Source organism: Hyperolius riggenbachi, chromosome 3 (assembly GCF_040937935.1).
Source record: "Hyperolius riggenbachi isolate aHypRig1 chromosome 3, aHypRig1.pri, whole genome shotgun sequence".
Lineage (NCBI taxonomy): Eukaryota > Metazoa > Chordata > Amphibia > Anura > Hyperoliidae > Hyperolius > Hyperolius riggenbachi.
Genome location: NC_090648.1, coordinates 507,501,931 through 507,523,265, shown reverse-complemented (window position 1 = coordinate 507,523,265; position 21,335 = coordinate 507,501,931). Strand labels below are relative to the sequence as shown.

At 46.7% G+C, this 21,335-nt stretch overlaps 1 protein-coding gene across 1 annotated transcript in view; it reads left to right on the top strand.

Moving 5' to 3' along the window:
* The first annotated feature begins 1,259 nt into the window (after nt 1–1,259).
* The window catches only part of PARP11 (poly(ADP-ribose) polymerase family member 11), a 50,580-nt gene continuing 30,504 nt past the window's right edge, over nt 1,260–21,335 (top strand). Inside the window, exons 1-2 of the mRNA XM_068273132.1 lie at nt 1,260–1,512; nt 5,706–5,855. Coding sequence (XP_068129233.1) covers nt 5,844–5,855 — 12 coding nt within the window. The 5' untranslated portion in view covers nt 1,260–1,512; nt 5,706–5,843. The remainder of the gene's footprint in view (nt 1,513–5,705; nt 5,856–21,335) is intronic.

Here is a 21,335-nt window from a genome sequence, read left to right as displayed (position 1 = left end):
TGCCGCTATAACCGTAATTCCTAAGTATCTTGCGCTGCATTTGCAGTGTTCGGTGTCTGCAAATACTGCAAGATTTGTTTATATGTATCTCCCCACGGTAGCCTCAAGGTACCCATACATGTAGCGATTTGGCCAGCTGATTGATCAAGAGACAGGTCTCACTCTGATTGAATATGATCGGTGAGAGATCAGTTAACTGCCATAAATCGCAGGCCAATTCCTGATCAATTTGGGCATGAAATCTTGCGGGAATCAGCCTTGTGAAATTACCCCCCCCCCCATTGTCCCTCTAACGTTTTATGCCCCCCCCCAGTTCAGGATACTTTGCCTGCCCCTGTCCATGCTGAGCGCCCTCATAGTAATTCCACATTTGTGCCCCCATGTGATTGTCTGTGTTATAGCACGTGGGGGTGCGGGTGACGTCATACACTTGCTGTATGCCGGTAGTCACATTGGAGCAGAATACGGGCTAGCAGCGGACGGCGTGACAGGTGAAGTATAACTGCACAGGGAGGGGGGAGCATAAAGCATTATGGGGGGGTTCCATCGCGTTTGTGATTATTGCTTGACGGTACCACCACACATCCAATCAAGCATGTCAGCCTGAGATTTTCTAGCTTGTCCGATTGTTACATGTGACCGACTTTGGCCACAAATTGGTTGAATTGTCGTTCAGGCATGCTATTGTCAGCGCCCATTTTCATCCAATTCCAGCCATTATAAAGATCAAATCGCATGGCCGCCAAGTCAAACAATCTATGGGCATCTTAAGCTTGTGGTTTATGGCAGCCTGGGGGTTAGGCAGGTGGAGAGAGAACACTCAAATGCAATTTTATTAAATGTTAACAAAAATAAATAAAAATATATATATATATATATATATATATATATATATATATATATATATATATTTTAAAGTGCAGCTTTTGTAATCTTAACTGCTTCTAATAGGAGTGATATGCTTGATACCGACACCGCCCCGTCCTTTTTCTCTCATTCTGGGCACAAGTTTCAGCTTCCCCTCATTCACCTCCATCACCTTCTGTTTCTTTTCTTTCTCTGAGACCGTCATGGGGGTGCGCAATAGACACTGCGCATGCGTGGTAAGCGTGCGAAGCGCGCTCATCTCCTCACTGCGAATGCGCGCCATTAGCTCCAGCGAGGACAGCAATTTGCGTGTTTATCGCGCCTGCGCATTGGATGTCGCGCTGTGAACGCCGCGCAGAGAGTGACGAGAACGCGCACGTGATGGGTACCGCGCATGCGCAGTTTACCGGTTTTTCAACTGACTCTACACACGCAGAGAAATGCAATTGATGATAACAGAGACTGCGGAAGTGAACTGAGGGCTGATTGGAGAATAGAAACAACAGAGTTCTCACCCAGGGAGACACAGACAAGTCTCTACATAGTCCCCTGTCATCCTGCCCTGCTTATATAGTAATACTAAATTATTATTATTATCCTTTATACAGAAGAGCACTAACTGACCCCTGCCAGGACCAACTGAAGGTGAGAGATTCATTTCAGTATTATTATGTATTTATATAGCACTGACATCTTCTGCAGTACATTACAGAGTACATAGTCATGTCACTGACTGTCCCTCAGAGGAGCTCACAATCTAATCCTACCATAGTCATAGTCTATTGTCCTACCATATTATTATTATGTATTTATATAGCACTGACATCTTCTACAGCACATTACAGAGTACATAGTCATATCACTGACTGTCCTCAGAGGAGCTCACACTCTAATCCTACCATAGTCATAGTCTAATGTCCTACCATATTATTATTATGTATTTATATAGCACTGACATCTTCTGCAGCACATTACAGAGTACATAGTCATGTCACTGACTGTCCCCAGAGGAGCTCACACTCTAATCCTACCATAGTCATAGTCTAATGTCCTACCATATTATTATTATGTATTTATATAGCACTGACCTCTTCTGCAGCACTTTCCAGAGTACATAGTCATGTCACTGACTGTCCTCAGAGGAGCTCACAATCTAATCCTACCATAGTCATAGTCTAATGTCCTACCATATTATTATTATGTATTTATATAGCACTGACATCTTCTGCAGCACATTACAGAGTACATAGTCATGTCACTGACTGTCCTCAGAGGAGCTCACAATCTAATCCTACCATAGTCATAGTCTAATGTCCTACCATATTATTATTATGTATTTATATAGCACTGACCTCTTCTGCAGCACATTACAGAGTACATAGTCATGTCACTGACTGTCCCCAGAGGAGCTCACACTCTAATCCTACCATAGTCATAGGCTAATGTCCTACCATATTATTATTATGTATTTATATAGCACTGACATCTTCTGCAGCACATTACAGAGTACATAGTCATGTCACTGACTGTCCTCAGAGGAGCTCACACTCTAATCCTACCATAGTCATAGGCTAATGTCCTACCATATTATTATTATGTATTTATATAGCACTGACCTCTTCTGCAGCACATTACAGAGTACATAGTCATGTCACTGACTGTCCCCAGAGGAGCTCACACTCTAATCCTACCATAGTCATAGGCTAATGTCCTACCATATTATTATTATGTATTTATATAGCACTGACATCTTCTGCAGTACATTACAGAGTACATAGTCATGTCACTGACTGTCCCTCAGAGGAGCTCACAATCTAATCCTACCATAGTCATAGTCTATTGTCCTACCATATTATTATTATGTATTTATATAGCACTGACATCTTCTACAGCACATTACAGAGTACATAGTCATATCACTGACTGTCCTCAGAGGAGCTCACACTCTAATCCTACCATAGTCATAGTCTAATGTCCTACCATATTATTATTATGTATTTATATAGCACTGACATCTTCTGCAGCACATTACAGAGTACATAGTCATGTCACTGACTGTCCCCAGAGGAGCTCACACTCTAATCCTACCATAGTCATAGTCTAATGTCCTACCATATTATTATTATGTATTTATATAGCACTGACCTCTTCTGCAGCACTTTACAGAGTACATAGTCATGTCACTGACTGTCCTCAGAGGAGCTCACACTCTAATCCTACCATAGTCATAGTCTAATGTCCTACCATATTATTATTATGTATTTATATAGCACTGACATCTTCTGCAGCACTTTCCAGAGTACATAGTCATGTCACTGACTGTCCTCAGAGGAGCTCACAATCTAATCCTACCATAGTCATAGTCTAATGTCCTACCATATTATTATTATGTATTTATATAGCACTGACCTCTCCTGCAGCACATTACAGAGTACATAGTCATGTCACTGACTGTCCTCAGAGGAGCTCACACTCTAATCCTACCATAGTCATAGTCTAATGTCCTACCATATTATTATTATGTATTTATATAGCACTGACATCTTCTGCAGCACTTTCCAGAGTACATAGTCATGTCACTGACTGTCCTCAGAGGAGCTCACAATCTAATCCTACCATAGTCATAGTCTAATGTCCTACCATATTATTATTATGTATTTATATAGCACTGACCTCTCCTGCAGCACATTACAGAGTACATAGTCATGTCACTGACTGTCCTCAGAGGAGCTCACAATCTAATCCTACCATAGTCATAGTCTAATGTCCTACCATATTATTATTATGTATTTATATAGCACTGACATCTTCTGCAGCACATTACAGAGTACATAGTCATGTCACTGACTGTCCTCAGAGGAGCTCACACTCTAATCCTACCATAGTCATAGTCTAATGTCCTACCATATTATTATTATTATGTATTTATATAGCAGTGACATCTTCTGCAGCACATTACAGAGCACATAGTCATGTCACTGACTGTCCTCAGAGGAGCTCACACTCTAATCCTACCATAGTCATAGTGTAATGTCCTACCATATTATTATTATGTATTTATATAGCACTGACATCTCCTGCAGCACATTACAGAGTACATAGTCATGTCACTGACTGTCCTCAGAGGAGCTCACACTCTAATCCTACCATAGTCATAGTCTAATGTCCTACCATATTATTATTATTATGTATTTATATAGCAGTGACATCTTCTGCAGCACATTACAGAGCACATAGTCATGTCACTGACTGTCCTCAGAGGAGCTCACACTCTAATCCTACCATAGTCATAGTCTAATGCCCTACCATATTATTATTATTATGTATTTATATAGCAGTGACATCTCCTGCAGCACATTACAGAGTACATAGTCATGTCACTGACTGTCCTCAGAGGAGCTCACACTCTAATCCTACCATAGTCATAGTCTAATGTCCTACCATATTATTATTATTATGTATTTATATAGCACTGACATCTCCTGCAGCACATTACAGAGTACATAGTCATGTCACTGACTGTCCTCAGAGGAGCTCACACTCTAATCCTACCATAGTCATAGTCTAATGTCCTACCATATTATTATTATGTATTTATATAGCACTGACATCTCCTGCAGCACATTACAGGGTACATAGTCATGTCACTGACTGTCCTCAGAGGAGCTCACACTCTAATCCTACCATAGTCATAGTCTAATGTCCTACCATATTATTATTATTATGTATTTATATAGCACTGACATCTCCTGCAGCACATTACAGAGTACATAGTCATGTCACTGACTGTCCTCAGAGGAGCTCACACTCTAATCCTACCATAGTCATAGTCTAATGTCCTACCATATTATTATTATTATGTATTTATATAGCAGTGACATCTTCTGCAGCACATTACAGAGCACATAGTCATGTCACTGACTGTCCTCAGAGGAGCTCACACTCTAATCCTACCATAGTCATAGTCTAATGTCCTGCCATATTATTATTATGTATTTATATAGCAGTGACATCTTCTGCAGCACATTACAGAGTACATAGTCATGTCACTGACTGTCCTCAGAGGAGCTCACACTCTAATCCTACCATAGTCATAGTCTAATGTCCTACCATATTATTATTATGTATTTATATAGCACTGACATCTTCTGCAGCACATTACAGAGTACATAGTCATGTCACTGACTGTCCTCAGAGGAGCTCACACTCTAATCCTACCATAGTCATAGTCTAATGTCCTACCATATTATTATTATTATGTATTTATATAGCAGTGACATCTTCTGCAGCACATTACAGAGCACATAGTCATGTCACTGACTGTCCTCAGAGGAGCTCACACTCTAATCCTACCATAGTCATAGTCTAATGTCCTGCCATATTATTATTATGTATTTATATAGCAGTGACATCTTCTGCAGCACATTACAGAGTACATAGTCATGTCACTGACTGTCCTCAGAGGAGCTCACACTCTAATCCTACCATAGTCATAGTCTAATGTCCTACCATATTATTATTATGTATTTATATAGCACTGGCATCTTCTGCAGCACATTACAGAGCACATAGTCATGTCACTGACTGTCCTCAGAGGAGCTCACACTCTAATCCTACCATAGTCATAGTCTAATGCCCTACCATATTATTATTATTATGTATTTATATAGCAGTGACATCTTCTGCAGCACATTACAGAGCACATAGTCATGTCACTCATGTAACTGTAACACAATATTTACAAAAATGTGACACATACTCTCTTTTTTTGTGAGCTACGGCATGTGCTGTGAAATAAGCAGGTGGTTAGAATGTCTGCATGTCTTGTGTATTCACAGGCACTTCTCCATCACAACTATATTTGTGTATCAAGAACTGCATGAGTGTGAAAGATGGTGTCACTGGTCTGGCACGGGCGCTTCATGGATCTTGTATGAAACCTCCAGCAGCAGAGTACTTGTGAGGACTGGCAGACTATGACACAGATGGTAATAATGCTATTATTTTTCATTTTAAATCCATACTCTACATGGGGGCATAACAATTCAACAGCTCTTCCTGGAAGAAACTGGGTTTTACCATTGATACTCTGAGGTTTACAGCACTTTCCTAAAACTTAACTTAAATTCCAGCGGAGGCACAAAGTAGCAAAAAACCTGTATGTATTTTAAAAGCAACCTGAAGTGATGGGGATAAGGAGGCTGACATATTTGTTTCCTTTTCTACAATGTCTAGCTGTCCTGCTGATCATCTGCCTATAATGCTTTTAGCCAAAGACCCTGAACAAGCATGCGGATCAGAAGTTTCTGACTGAAGTGTGACTCGATTAGCCACATGCTTGTTACAGGTGTGTATTTGAGACACTACTGGAGCCAAAGAGATCAGCAGGGTTGCCAGGCAACTGGCATTATTTAAAGGGAAATAAATATGTACACCTCTTGCTTCAAAAAAGGCTCTTTCAGGGGGTACTCACCTCGAGAGGGGAGGATGGGCTTCCTCTCAATCCTGCTCTGAGACCCCCAAAAAGCAGCCTCACCACGCATGCGCACAAACTCCATGCTGCTGCGCAGGTGCAGATGACTTTATTCAGGAGTGTGATTTAGACACTACTACTGTGGGCTCCATGAAGCTGCCCCCCTTACAATCAGCACAATTAAAAATTCCATCATGTTTGGTTAGTGCTACATTTGTGCCCATTTGTGTTGCAAAAATTAAGATTTGTGCTGCTTTCATTTTGCAGATAATAGCACTTATTATTTCCAACACAATACCGTCGCCCAGCCCCCATACAACAACCTACAGACCTGATACTGGCATGGGTGGGTAGTGCTGTGTAAGTGCTCATTTGTGCTGCAAAAATCATCTTTTATAGTTTTTGAGATATTCACAATTTTATAAAAGTCAAAAGTTTACTTACCCCCCCCCCCCCCCCCCCCTACAATATTGCAAAGGCTGAGTGAGCCTGGTGAACTTTTTTGACCTTTATAAATACATGAATAGCTGAAAAACTATAAAAGATATGATGATTTTTGCAGCACAAATGAGCACATGCACAGCACTACCCACCCATACCAGTTTCATGTCTGTAGGTTGTTGTACGGGGGCTGGGGGATGGTATTGTTTTGGAAATAATAAATGCTATTATCTTCAAAACGAAAGCAGCGCAAATCTTCATTTTTGCAGCACAAATGGGCACAAACGTAGCACTAACCAAGCATGATGGAATTTTTATTTGTGCTGATTGTAGGGGGGCCAGCTTCACGGAGCCACTACTGTGATATAAACAAAATACCCAAGTAGCAGGAAGCGCCTAAATCATTCCAAATCCTCCTCGACCCAGGGATCCTCTTCACGCTCATAGCCACGCCCCCCTCTGTGTACCAGCGCAGCTATAACGCGCCTGCGCAAGTATGGTCCACACATGCACAGTAGCAGAAAGCCGCTCTTGCACAGTTGTCCACAAGCAGCTACGTGCTACAGCGCAAGCTTGGGCCATACTGGGGCAGGCACAGCCGCATTCGTACACGGTGGGGAGTTCTTATCGGAATTGTTCAGAGGTACCCTGTGTGGGAAAAGTGGGGTTGTATGAGGATCTAAGAAAGGCTCTGGAGTAGCCCAGTTTTATAGTGAAATTTGGGGTAATGGAAACAGCACAGCGCCTCTTCTGATGTCATCCTGGGGCTTCTGCACTGATGAGAAAGTTGGAGCATGGTCAGGGAGAAGGCGGGAACAGGATGACCAAACTTTCAACTTTTTGCTTTTGAAGCAAACCCGAAGTTAAAATAAATTAATCAGTTTAATAGTGGTATCTGTAGGAGTAATGTTAAATAGAGCTTTCCTTTAGTTTGATATTTTCAGCTTAAGGGCTGAGATTGAAAGTGTGAAGTGTGCACAGCTGCCATGTCAGTGTGGTGTAAGATCTGCTTTCATCAGCTCCCACAAAGATAAATACAGCAAAGTTCCTAGTATGCGGCACTGGCGGGGATCACCTGGCACCGGATACACGCGCTTGCCGGTTGCCTGAGCAAAATTAAAAGCAAAAAAGTACAAACCTCCCCTTCCCGTGCAGGATAAAATACTTACCGATCCTCCAGTGACAGCTTCTAGCCATACTGTAGCTCCTAGTGGCACTCCGATGTCTCGGCGTATCGATTGATCGGCGTCGGATCACATGACACGTCGATGGCCACCGAAAAGCCGCTCGGAGCCGCAGGATGGCTAGAAGGTGTCACTGGAGGATCGGTGAGTATTTTACGGCCTAAAAAACCCCCGAAGCACAGTCCCGATACCCCCTCAGGCATGCTGGTTAGGTGAGACTTCCAGTTGTCTGAATTACGGATAACGGGGTCTTTGCTGTAATTAATATTTGAACTTTTGGCTTCTATGTAGTTTTCTGTAGAGCTGCAGCTGCAGTTAAAGGACACCTGAAATGAAAGGGATATGGTGGCTGCCATCTTTATTTCCTTTTAAGCAATACCAGTTGCCTGGCAGCCCTGCTGATCCTCTGCCTCTAATACTATTAGCCACAGCCCCTGAACAAGCATGCAGCAGATCAGGTGTGTCTGACATTATTGTCAGATCTGACAAGATTAGCTGCATGCTTGTTCCTGGTGTTATTCAGACACTACTGCAGTCAAATAGACCAGCAGGACATCCAGGCAACTGGTATTGTTTAAAAGGAAATAAATATGGCAGCCTCCTTATTCTTCTCACTTCAGTTGACAAATAGAGTCTGTTCATGGAGTATGTGAATAAATTGTCTTTATCTTAAGCGACAGCATCGAGTCTATTTCTGAGTGGCCGGTCCACCGCCGCCACCCGAATATTTTAAACATTTTAGCATATTTTATCCTTTTGGCGCCTCTGTACATCTACTTGTCAAGATATCCACCCTTGGTGGTTGGAAGGGTGGCAAACGCCCCTTTCCTTCTTCAGAGAGCGACATCTTATTCCTGAGTGGGGACAGGTCTAATCTCCCCACTTGCCTATATAGTGGTTGCCTAAACGGTAACCCATGTTTGTAAGTATAATACTTACTCCACACTAATTCTCCCTGATCCAATACATACTACACTATATTGGGCTCTCGGTTTCTCTGTTTTATTCTCACTTCAGTTGTCCTTTAACTGCTAGTTTGATTGCCTCCTCATCCTCTCTCCTTGATAAAGCGAGGTGACGCTCGCGGAACTAGTGGGACTTGTCCTCTCAGGGGATTCCTTGTTCCCTGCTGTGCTGCTGAGATTGACCTCATTATTTCTGGGCTAAGTATCTCCTATTTTTTGCACTACTCCACTTTATGCTCTTTTTCCCATGGGCTGCTCTTTTGCCTCAATTTTTTACCAGGCATCTTATTACTAGTAATACTGTATATCCAGGGGCGTAGCAATAGGGGTTGCAGCGGTAGCGACCGCATCGGGGCCCTTGGGCCAGAGGGGCCCCGAAGGTCCCTCCCTTAACTGCAGTATTAGCTCTCTATTGGTCCTGTTCTCATAATAATCACTTCTATAGATACTTTGAATAGTGGTAATCCTTAACACACTGTTCCCCATCCCCTTACTGCACCTCTGACACTGTAGTTGCCATTGGCAGGGATTGCTATGTATAGAGTGCTTGGGGGTAATCAGTAACAAGCTGTTCCCCATCCCCTTCTTGTACCTCTGACACTGTAGTTGCCATTGGCAGGGATTGCTATGTATAGAGTGCTTGGGGGTAATCAGTAACAAGCTGTTCCCCATCCCCTTCTTGTACCTCTGACACTGTAGTTGCCATTGGCAGGGATTGCTATGTATAGAGTGCTTGGGGGTAATCAGTAACAAGCTGCTCCCCATCCCCTTCTTGTACCTCTGACACTGTAGTTGCCATTGGCGGGGATTGCTATGTATAGAGTGCTTGGGGGTAATCAGTAACAAGCTGTTCCCCATCCCCTTCTTGCACCTCTGACACTGTAGTTGCCATTGGCAGGGATTGCTATGTATAGAGTGCTTGGGGGTAATCAGTAACAAGCTGTTCCCCATCCCCTTCTTGCACCTCTGACACTGTAGTTGCCATTGGCAGGGATTGCTATGTATAGAGTGCTTGGGGGTAATCAGTAACAAGCTGTTCCCCATTCCCTTCTTGTACCTCTGACACTGTAGTTGCCATTGGCAGGGATTGCTATGTATAGAGTGCTTGGGGGTAATCAGTAACAAGCTGCTCCCCATCCCCTTCTTGCACCTCTGACACTGTAGTTGCCATTGGCAGGGATTGCTATGTATACAGTGCTTGGGGGTAATCAGTTACAAGCTGTTCCCCATCCCCTTCTTGTACCTCTGACACTGTAGTTGCCATTGGCAGGGATTGCTATGTATAGAGTGCTTGGGGGTAATCAGTAACAAGCTGTTCCCCATCCCCTTCTTGCACCTCTGACACTGTAGTTGCCAATGGCAGGGATTGCTATGTATAGAGTGCTTGGGGGTAATCAGTAACAAGCTGCTCCCTCTCCCCTTCTTGTACCTCTGACACTGTAGATGCCATTGGCAGGGATTGCTATGTATAGAGTGCTTGGGGGTAATCAGTAACAAGCTGCTCCCCATCCCCTTCTTGCACCTCTGACACTGTAGTTGCCATTGGCAGGGATTGCTATGTATAGAGTGCTTGGGGGTAATCAGTAACAAGCTGCTCCCTCTCCCCTTCTTGCACCTCTGACACTGTAGTTGCCATTGGCAGGGATTGCTATGTATAGAGTGCTTGGGGGTAATCAGTAACAAGCTGCTCCCCATCCCCTTCTTGTACCTCTGACACTGTAGCTGCCATTGGCAGGGATTGCTATGTATAGAGTGCTTGGGGGTAATCAGTAACAAGCTGTTCCCCATCCCCTTCTTGCACCTCTGACACTGTAGTTGCCATTGGCAGGGATTGCTATGTATAGAGTGCTTGGGGGTAATCAGTAACAAGCTGCTCCCCATCCCCTTCTTGCACCTCTGACACTGTAGTTGCCATTGGCAGGGATTGCTATGTATAGAGTGCTTGGGGGTAATCAGTAACAAGCTGCTCCCCATCCCCCTCTTGCACCTCTGACACTGTAGTTGCCATTGGCAGGAATTGCTATGTATAGAGTGCTTGGGGGTAATCAGTAACAAGCTGCTCCCCATCCCCTTCTTGCACCTCTGACACTGTAGTTGCCATTGGCAGGGATTGCTATGTATAGAGTGCTTGGGGGTAATCAGTAACACACTGTTCCCCATCCCCCTCTTGCACCTCTGACACTGTAGCTGCCATTGGCAGGGATTGCTATGTATAGAGTGCTTGGGGGTAATCAGTAACAAGCTGCTCCCTCTCCCCTTCTTGCACCTCTGACACTGTAGTTGCCATTGGCAGGGATTGCTATGTATAGAGTGCTTGGGGGTAATCAGTAACAAGCTGCTCCCCATCCCCTTCTTGCACCTCTGACACTGTAGTTGCCATTGGCAGGGATTGCTATGTATAGAGTGCTTGGGGGTAATCAGTAACACACTGTTCCCCATCCCCCTCTTGCACCTCTGACACTGTAGTTGCCAATGGCAGGGATTGCTATGTATAGAGTGCTTGGGGGTAATCAGTAACAAGCTGCTCCCTCTCCCCTTCTTGCACCTCTGACTCTGTAGTTGCCATTGGCAGGGATTGCTATGTATAGAGTGCTTGGGGGTAATCAGTAACAAGCTGCTCCCCATCCCCTTCTTGCACCTCTGACACTGTAGTTGCCATTGGCAGGGATTGCTATGTATAGAGTGCTTGGGGGTAATCAGTAACACACTGTTCCCCATCCCCCTCTTGCACCTCTGACACTGTAGTTGCCAATGGCAGGGATTGCTATGTATAGAGTGCTTGGGGGTAATCAGTAACAAGCTGCTCCCTCTCCCCTTCTTGCACCTCTGACACTGTAGTTGCCATTGGCAGGGATTGCTATGTATAGAGTGCTTGGGGGTAATCAGTAACAAGCTGCTCCCCATCCCCTTCTTGTACCTCTGACACTGTAGCTGCCATTGGCAGGGATTGCTATGTATAGAGTGCTTGGGGGTAATCAGTAACAAGCTGTTCCCCATCCCCTTCTTGCACCTCTGACACTGTAGTTGCCATTGGCAGGGATTGCTATGTATAGAGTGCTTGGGGGTAATCAGTAACAAGCTGCTCCCCATCCCCTTCTTGCACCTCTGACACTGTAGTTGCCATTGGCAGGGATTGCTATGTATAGAGTGCTTGGGGGTAATCAGTAACAAGCTGCTCCCCATCCCCCTCTTGCACCTCTGACACTGTAGTTGCCATTGGCAGGAATTGCTATGTATAGAGTGCTTGGGGGTAATCAGTAACAAGCTGCTCCCCATCCCCTTCTTGCACCTCTGACACTGTAGTTGCCATTGGCAGGGATTGCTATGTATAGAGTGCTTGGGGGTAATCAGTAACACACTGTTCCCCATCCCCCTCTTGCACCTCTGACACTGTAGCTGCCATTGGCAGGGATTGCTATGTATAGAGTGCTTGGGGGTAATCAGTAACAAGCTGCTCCCCATCCCCCTCTTGCACCTCTGACACTGTAGTTGCCATTGGCAGGAATTGCTATGTATAGAGTGCTTGGGGGTAATCAGTAACAAGCTGCTCCCCATCCCCTTCTTGCACCTCTGACACTGTAGTTGCCATTGGCAGGGATTGCTATGTATAGAGTGCTTGGGGGTAATCAGTAACAAGCTGCTCCCCATCCCCCTCTTGCACCTCTGACACTGTAGTTGCCATTGGCAGGAATTGCTATGTATAGAGTGCTTGGGGGTAATCAGTAACAAGCTGCTCCCCATCCCCTTCTTGCACCTCTGACACTGTAGTTGCCATTGGCAGGAATTGCTATGTATAGAGTGCTTGGGGGTAATCAGTAACAAGCTGCTCCCCATCCCCTTCTTGCACCTCTGACACTGTAGTTGCCATTGGCAGGGATTGCTATGTATAGAGTGCTTGGGGGTAATCAGTAACACACTGTTCCCCATCCCCCTCTTGCACCTCTGACACTGTAGCTGCCATTGGCAGGGATTGCTATGTATAGAGTGCTTGGGGGTAATCAGTAACAAGCTGCTCCCCATCCCCTTCTTGCACCTCTGACACTGTAGTTGCCATTGGCAGGGATTGCTATGTATAGAGTGCTTGGGGGTAATCAGTAACAAGCTGCTCCCCATCCCCCTCTTGCACCTCTGACACTGTAGTTGCCATTGGCAGGGATTGCTATGTATAGAGTGCTTGGGGGGTAATCAGTAACAAGCTGCTCCCCATCCCCCTCTTGCCCCTCTGACACTGTAGTTGCCATTGGCAGGGATTGCTATGTATAGAGTGCTTGGGGGTAATCAGTAACAAGCTGCTCCCCATCCCCTTCTTGCACCTCTGACACTGTAGTTGCCATTGGCAGGGATTGCTATGTATAGAGTGCTTGGGGGTAATCAGTAACAAGCTGCTCCCCATCCCCTTCTTGCACCTCTGACACTGTAGTTGCCATTGGCAGGGATTGCTATGTATAGAGTGCTTGGGGGTAATCAGTAACAAGCTGTTCCCCATCCCCTTCCTGCACCTCTGACACTGTAGTTGCCATTGGCAGGGATTGCTATGTATAGAGTGCTTGGGGGTAATCAGTAACAAGCTGCTCCCCATCCCCTTCTTGTACCTCTGACACTGTAGTTGCCATTGGCAGGGATTGCTATGTATAGAGTGCTTGGGGGTAATCAGTAACAAGCTGTTCCCCATCCCCTTACTGCACCTCTGACACTGTAGTTGCCATTGGCAGGGATTGCTATGTATAGAGTGCTTGGGGGTAATCAGTAACAAGCTGCTCCCCATCCCCTTCTTGTACCTCTGACACTGTAGTTGCCATTGGCAGGGATTGCTATGTATAGAGTGCTTGGGGGTAATCAGTAACAAGCTGCTCCCCATCCCCTTCTTGCACCTCTGACACTGTAGTTGCCATTGGCAGGGATTGCTATGTATAGAGTGCTTGGGGGTAATCAGTAACAAGCTGCTCCCCATCCCCCTCTTGCACCTCTGACACTCTAGTTGCCATTGGCAGGGATTGCTATGTATAGAGTGCTTGGGGGTAATCAGTAACAAGCTGTTCCCCATCCCCTTCTTGCACCTCTGACACTGTAGTTGCCATTGGCAGGGATTGCTATGTATAGAGTGCTTGGGGGTAATCAGTAACAAGCTGCTCCCCATCCCCCTCTTGCACCTCTGACACTGTAGTTGCCATTGGCAGGGATTGCTATGTATAGAGTGCTTGGGGGGTAATCAGTAACAAGCTGCTCCCCATCCCCCTCTTGCCCCTCTGACACTGTAGTTGCCATTGGCAGGGATTGCTATGTATAGAGTGCTTGGGGGTAATCAGTAACAAGCTGCTCCCCATCCCCTTCTTGCACCTCTGACACTGTAGTTGCCATTGGCAGGGATTGCTATGTATAGAGTGCTTGGGGGTAATCAGTAACAAGCTGCTCCCCATCCCCTTCTTGCACCTCTGACACTGTAGTTGCCATTGGCAGGGATTGCTATGTATAGAGTGCTTGGGGGTAATCAGTAACAAGCTGTTCCCCATCCCCTTCCTGCACCTCTGACACTGTAGTTGCCATTGGCAGGGATTGCTATGTATAGAGTGCTTGGGGGTAATCAGTAACAAGCTGCTCCCCATCCCCTTCTTGCACCTCTGACACTGTAGTTGCCATTGGCAGGGATTGCTATGTATAGAGTGCTTGGGGGTAATCAGTAACAAGCTGCTCCCCATCCCCTTCTTGCACCTCTGACACTGTAGCTGCCATTGGCAGGGATTGCTATGTATAGAGTGCTTGGGGGTAATCAGTAACAAGCTGCTCCCCATCCCCTTCTTGCACCTCTGACACTGTAGTTGCCATTGGCAGGGATTGCTATGTATAGAGTGCTTGGGGGTAATCAGTAACAAGCTGCTCCCCATCCCCCTCTTGCACCTCTGACACTGTAGTTGCCATTGGCAGGGATTGCTATGTATAGAGTGCTTGGGGGGTAATCAGTAACAAGCTGCTCCCCATCCCCCTCTTGCCCCTCTGACACTGTAGTTGCCATTGGCAGGGATTGCTATGTATAGAGTGCTTGGGGGTAATCAGTAACAAGCTGCTCCCCATCCCCTTCTTGCACCTCTGACACTGTAGTTGCCATTGGCAGGGATTGCTATGTATAGAGTGCTTGGGGGTAATCAGTAACAAGCTGCTCCCCATCCCCTTCTTGCACCTCTGACACTGTAGTTGCCATTGGCAGGGATTGCTATGTATAGAGTGCTTGGGGGTAATCAGTAACAAGCTGTTCCCATCCCCTTCTTGCACCTCTGACACTGTAGTTGCCATTGGCAGGGATTGTTATGTATACAGTGCTTGGGGGTAATCAGTAACAAGCTGTTCCCCATCCCCTTCTTGCACCTCTGACACTGGAGTTGCCATTGGCAGGGATTGCTATGTATAGAGTGCTTGGGGGTAATCAGTAACAAGCTGCTCCCCATCCCCTTCTTGCACCTCTGACACTGTAGTTGCTATTGGCAGGGATTGCTATGTATAGAGTGCTTGGGGGTAATCAGTAACAAGCTGTTCCCCATCCCCTTCTTGCACCTCTGACACTGTAGCTGCCATTGGCAGGGATTGCTATGTATAGAGTGCTTGGGGGTAATCAGTAACAAGCTGCTCCCCATCCCCTTCTTGCACCTCTGACACTGTAGTTGCCATTGGCAGGGATTGCTATGTATAGAGTGCTTGGGGGTAATCAGTAACACACTGTTCCCCATCCCCCTCTTGCACCTCTGACACTGTAGCTGCCATTGGCAGGGATTGCTATGTATAGAGTGCTTGGGGGTAATCAGTAACAAGCTGCTCCCCATCCCCTTCTTGCACCTCTGACACTGTAGTTGCCATTGGCAGGGATTGCTATGTATAGAGTGCTTGGGGGTAATCAGTAACAAGCTGCTCCCCATCCCCCTCTTGCACCTCTGACACTGTAGTTGCCATTGGCAGGGATTGCTATGTATAGAGTGCTTGGGGGGTAATCAGTAACAAGCTGCTCCCCATCCCCCTCTTGCCCCTCTGACACTGTAGTTGCCATTGGCAGGGATTGCTATGTATAGAGTGCTTGGGGGTAATCAGTAACAAGCTGCTCCCCATCCCCTTCTTGCACCTCTGACACTGTAGTTGCCATTGGCAGGGATTGCTATGTATAGAGTGCTTGGGGGTAATCAGTAACAAGCTGCTCCCCATCCCCTTCTTGCACCTCTGACACTGTAGTTGCCATTGGCAGGGATTGCAATGTATAGAGTGCTTGGGGGTAATCAGTAACAAGCTGTTCCCCATCCCCTTCCTGCACCTCTGACACTGTAGTTGCCATTGGCAGGGATTGCTATGTATAGAGTGCTTGGGGGTAATCAGTAACAAGCTGCTCCCCATCCCCTTCTTGTACCTCTGACACTGTAGTTGCCATTGGCAGGGATTGCTATGTATAGAGTGCTTGGGGGTAATCAGTAACAAGCTGTTCCCCATCCCCTTACTGCACCTCTGACACTGTAGTTGCCATTGGCAGGGATTGCTATGTATAGAGTGCTTGGGGGTAATCAGTAACAAGCTGCTCCCCATCCCCTTCTTGTACCTCTGACACTGTAGTTGCCATTGGCAGGGATTGCTATGTATAGAGTGCTTGGGGGTAATCAGTAACAAGCTGCTCCCCATCCCCTTCTTGCACCTCTGACACTGTAGTTGCCATTGGCAGGGATTGCTATGTATAGAGTGCTTGGGGGTAATCAGTAACAAGCTGCTCCCCATCCCCCTCTTGCACCTCTGACACTCTAGTTGCCATTGGCAGGGATTGCTATGTATAGAGTGCTTGGGGGTAATCAGTAACAAGCTGTTCCCCATCCCCTTCTTGCACCTCTGACACTGTAGTTGCCATTGGCAGGGATTGCTATGTATAGAGTGCTTGGGGGGTAATCAGTAACAAGCTGCTCCCCATCCCCTTCTTGCACCTCTGACACTGTAGTTGCCATTGGCAGGGATTGCTATGTATAGAGTGCTTGGGGGTAATCAGTAACAAGCTGCTCCCCATCCCCTTCTTGCACCTCTGACACTGTAGTTGCCATTGGCAGGGATTGCTATGTATAGAGTGCTTGGGGGTAATCAGTAACAAGCTGCTCCCCATCCCCTTCTTGCACCTCTGACACTGTAGTTGCCATTGGCAGGGATTGCTATGTATAGAGTGCTTGGGGGTAATCAGTAACAAGCTGTTCCCCATCCCCTTCTTGCACCTCTGACACTGTAGTTGCCATTGGCAGGGATTGTTATGTATAGAGTGCTTGGTGGTAATCAGTAACAAGCTGTTCCCCATCCCCTTCTTGCACCTCTGACACTGTAGTTGCCATTGGCAGGGATTGCTATGTATACAGTGCTTGGGGGTAATCAGTTACAAGCTGTTCCCCATCCCCTTCTTGCACCTCTGCCACTGTAGTTGCCATTGGCAGGGATTGCTATGTATAGAGTGCTTGGAGGTAATCAGTAACAAGCTGTTCCCCATCCCCTTCTTGCACCTCTGACACTGTAGTTGCCATTGGCAGGGATTGCTATGTATAGAGTGTTTGGGGGTAATCAGTAACAAGCTGTTCCCATCCCCTTCTTGTACCTCTGACACTGTAGTTGCCATTGGCAGGGATTGCTATGTATAGAGTGTTTGGGGGTAATCAGTAACAAGCTGTTCCCCATCCCCTTCTTGTACCTCTGACACTGTAGTTGCCATTGGCAGGGATTGCTATGTATAGAGTGCTTGGGGGGTAATCAGTAACAAGCTGCTCCCCATCCCCTTCTTGCACCTCTGACACTGTAGGTGCCATTGGCAGGGATTGCTATGTATACAGTGCTTGGGGGGTAATCAGTAACAAGCTGCTCCCCATCCCCTTCTTGCACCTCTGACACTGTAGGTGCCATTGGCAGGGATTGCTATGTATAGAGTGCTTGGGGGTAATCAGTAACAAGCTGTTCCCATCCCCTTCTTGCTCCTCTGACACTGTAGTTGCCATTGGCAGGGATTGCTATGTATAGAGTGTTTGGGGGTAATCAGTAACAAGCTGTTCCCATCCCCTTCTTGCTCCTCTGACACTGTAGTTGCCATTGGCAGGGATTGCTATGTATAGAGTGCTTGGGGGTAATCACTAACAAACTATTCCCCATCCCCTTCTTGCACCTCTGACACTGTAGTTGCCATTGGCAGGGATTGCTATGTATAGAGTGCTTGGGGGTAATCAGTAACAAGCTGCTCCCCATCCCCCTCTTGCCCCTCTGACACTGTAGTTGCCATTGGCAGGGATTGCTATGTATAGAGTGCTTGGGGGTAATCAGTAACAAGCTGCTCCCCATCCCCTTCTTGCACCTCTGACACTGTAGTTGCCATTGGCAGGGATTGCTATGTATAGAGTGCTTGGGGGTAATCAGTAACAAGCTGTTCCCCATCCCCTTCTTGCACCTCTGACACTGTAGTTGCCATTGGCAGGGATTGCTATGTATAGAGTGCTTGGGGGTAATCAGTAATAAGCTGCTCCCCATCCCCTTCTTGCACCTCTGACACTGTAGTTGCCATTGGCAGGGATTGCTATGTATACAGTGCTTGGGGGTAATCAGTAACAAGCTGCTCCCCATCCCCTTCTTGCACCTCTGACACTGTAGTTGCCATTGGCAGGGATTGCTATGTATAGAGTGCTTGGGGGTAATCAGTAACAAGCTGCTCCCCATCCCCTTCCTGCACCTCTGACTCTGTAGTTGCCATTGGCAGGGATTGCTATGTATAGAGTGCTTGGGGGTAATCAGTAACAAGCTGTTCCCCATCCCCTTCTTGCACCTCTGACACTGTAGTTGCCATTGGCAGGGATTGCTATGTATAGAGTGCTTGGGGGTAATCAGTAATAAGCTGCTCCCCATCCCCTTCTTGCACCTCTGACACTGTAGTTGCCATTGGCAGGGATTGCTATGTATACAGTGCTTGGGGGTAATCAGTAACAAGCTGTTCCCCATCCCCTTCTTGTACCTCTGACACTGTAGATGCCATTGGCAGGGATTTCTATGTATAGAGTGCTTGGGGGTAATCAGTAACAAGCTGCTCCCCATCCCCTTCTTGCACCTCTGACACTGTAGTTGTCATTGGCAGGGATTGCTATGTATAGAGTGCTTGGGGGTAATCAGTAACAAGCTGCTCCCCATCCCCCTCTTGCACCTCTGACACTGTAGTTGCCATTGGCAGGGATTGCTATGTATAGAGTGCTTGGGGGTAATCAGTAACAAGCTGCTCCCCATCCCCTTCTTGCACCTCTGACACTGTAGTTGCCATTGGCAGGGATTGCTATGTATAGAGTGCTTGGGGGTAATCAGTAACAAGCTGCTCCCCATCCCCTTCTTGTACCTCTGACACTGTAGCTGCCATTGGCAGGGATTGCTATGTATAGAGTGCTTGGGGGTAATCAGTAACAAGCTGTTCCCCATCCCATTCTTGCACCTCTGACACTGTAGTTGCCATTGGCAGGGATTGCTATGTATAGAGTGCTTGGGGGTAATCAGTAACAAGCTGCTCCCCATCCCCTTCTTGTACCTCTGACACTGTAGTTGCCATTGGCAGGGATTGCTATGTATAGAGTGCTTGGGGGTAATCAGTAACAAGCTGTTCCCCATCCCCTTCTTGCACCTCTGACCCTGTAGTTGCCATTGGCAGGGATTGCTATGTATAGAGTGCTTGGGGGTAATCAGTAACAAGCTGCTCCCCATCCCCTTCTTGTACCTCTGACACTGTAGTTGCCATTGGCAGGGATTGCTATGTATAGAGTGCTTGGGGGTAATCACTAACAAGCTGCTCCCCATCCCCTTCTTGCACCTCTGACACTATAGTTGCCATTGGCAGGGATTGCTATGTATAGAGTGCTTGGGGGTAATCAGTAACAAGCTGCTCCTCATCCCCTTCTTGCACCTCTGACACTGTAGCTGCCATTGGCAGGGATTGCTATGTATAGAGTGCTTGGGGGTAATCAGTAACAAGCTGTTCCCCATCCCCTTCTTGCACCTCTGACTCTGTAGTTGCCATTGGCAGGGATTGCTATGTATAGAGTGCTTGGGGGTAATCAGTAACAAGCTGCTCCCCATCCCCTTCTTGCACCTCTGACACTGTAGTTGCCATTGGCAGGGATTGCTATGTATAGAGTGCTTGGGGGTAATCAGTAACAAGCTGCTCCCCATCCCCCTCTTGCCCCTCTGACACTGTAGTTGCCATTGGCAGGGATTGCTATGTATAGAGTGCTTGGGGGTAATCAGTAACAAGCTGCTCCCCATCCCCTTCTTGCACCTCTGACACTCTAGTTGCCATTGGCAGGGATTGCTATGTATAGAGTGCTTGGGGGTAATCAGTAACAAGCTGTTCCCCATCCCCTTCTTGCACCTCTGACACTGTAGTTGCCATTGGCAGGGATTGCTATGTATAGAGTGCTTGGGGGTAATCAGTAATAAGCTGCTCCCCATCCCCTTCTTGCACCTCTGACACTGTAGTTGCCATTGGCAGGGATTGCTATGTATACAGTGCTTGGGGGTAATCAGTAACAAGCTGCTCCCCATCCCCTTTTTGCACCTCTGACACTGTAGTTGCCATTGGCAGGGATTGCTATGTATAGAGTGCTTGGGGGTAATCAGTAACAAGCTGCTCCCCATCCCCTTCCTGCACCTCTGACTCTGTAGTTGCCATTGGCAGGGATTGCTATGTATAGAGTGCTTGGGGGTAATCAGTAACAAGCTGTTCCCCATCCCCTTCTTGCACCTCTGACACTGTAGTTGCCATTGGCAGGGATTGCTATGTATAGAGTGCTTGGGGGTAATCAGTAATAAGCTGCTCCCCATCCCCTTCTTGCACCTCTGACACTGTAGTTGCCATTGGCAGGGATTGCTATGTATAGAGTGCTTGGGGGTAATCAGTAACAAGCTGTTCCCCATCCCCTTCTTGTACCTCTGACACTGTAGATGCCATTGGCAGGGATTTCTATGTATAGAGTGCTTGGGGGTAATCAGTAACAAGCTGCTCCCCATCCCCTTCTTGCACCTCTGACACTGTAGTTGTCATTGGCAGGGATTGCTATGTATAGAGTGCTTGGGGGTAATCAGTAACAAGCTGCTCCCCATCCCCCTCTTGCACCTCTGACACTGTAGTTGCCATTGGCAGGGATTGCTATGTATAGAGTGCTTGGGGGTAATCAGTAACAAGCTGCTCCCCATCCCCTTCTTACACCTCTGACACTGTAGTTGCCATTGGCAGGGATTGCTATGTATAGAGTGCTTGGGGGTAATCAGTAACAAGCTGCTCCCCATCCCCTTCTTGTACCTCTGACACTGTAGCTGCCATTGGCAGGGATTGCTATGTATAGAGTGCTTGGGGGTAATCAGTAACAAGCTGTTCCCCATCCCCTTCTTGCA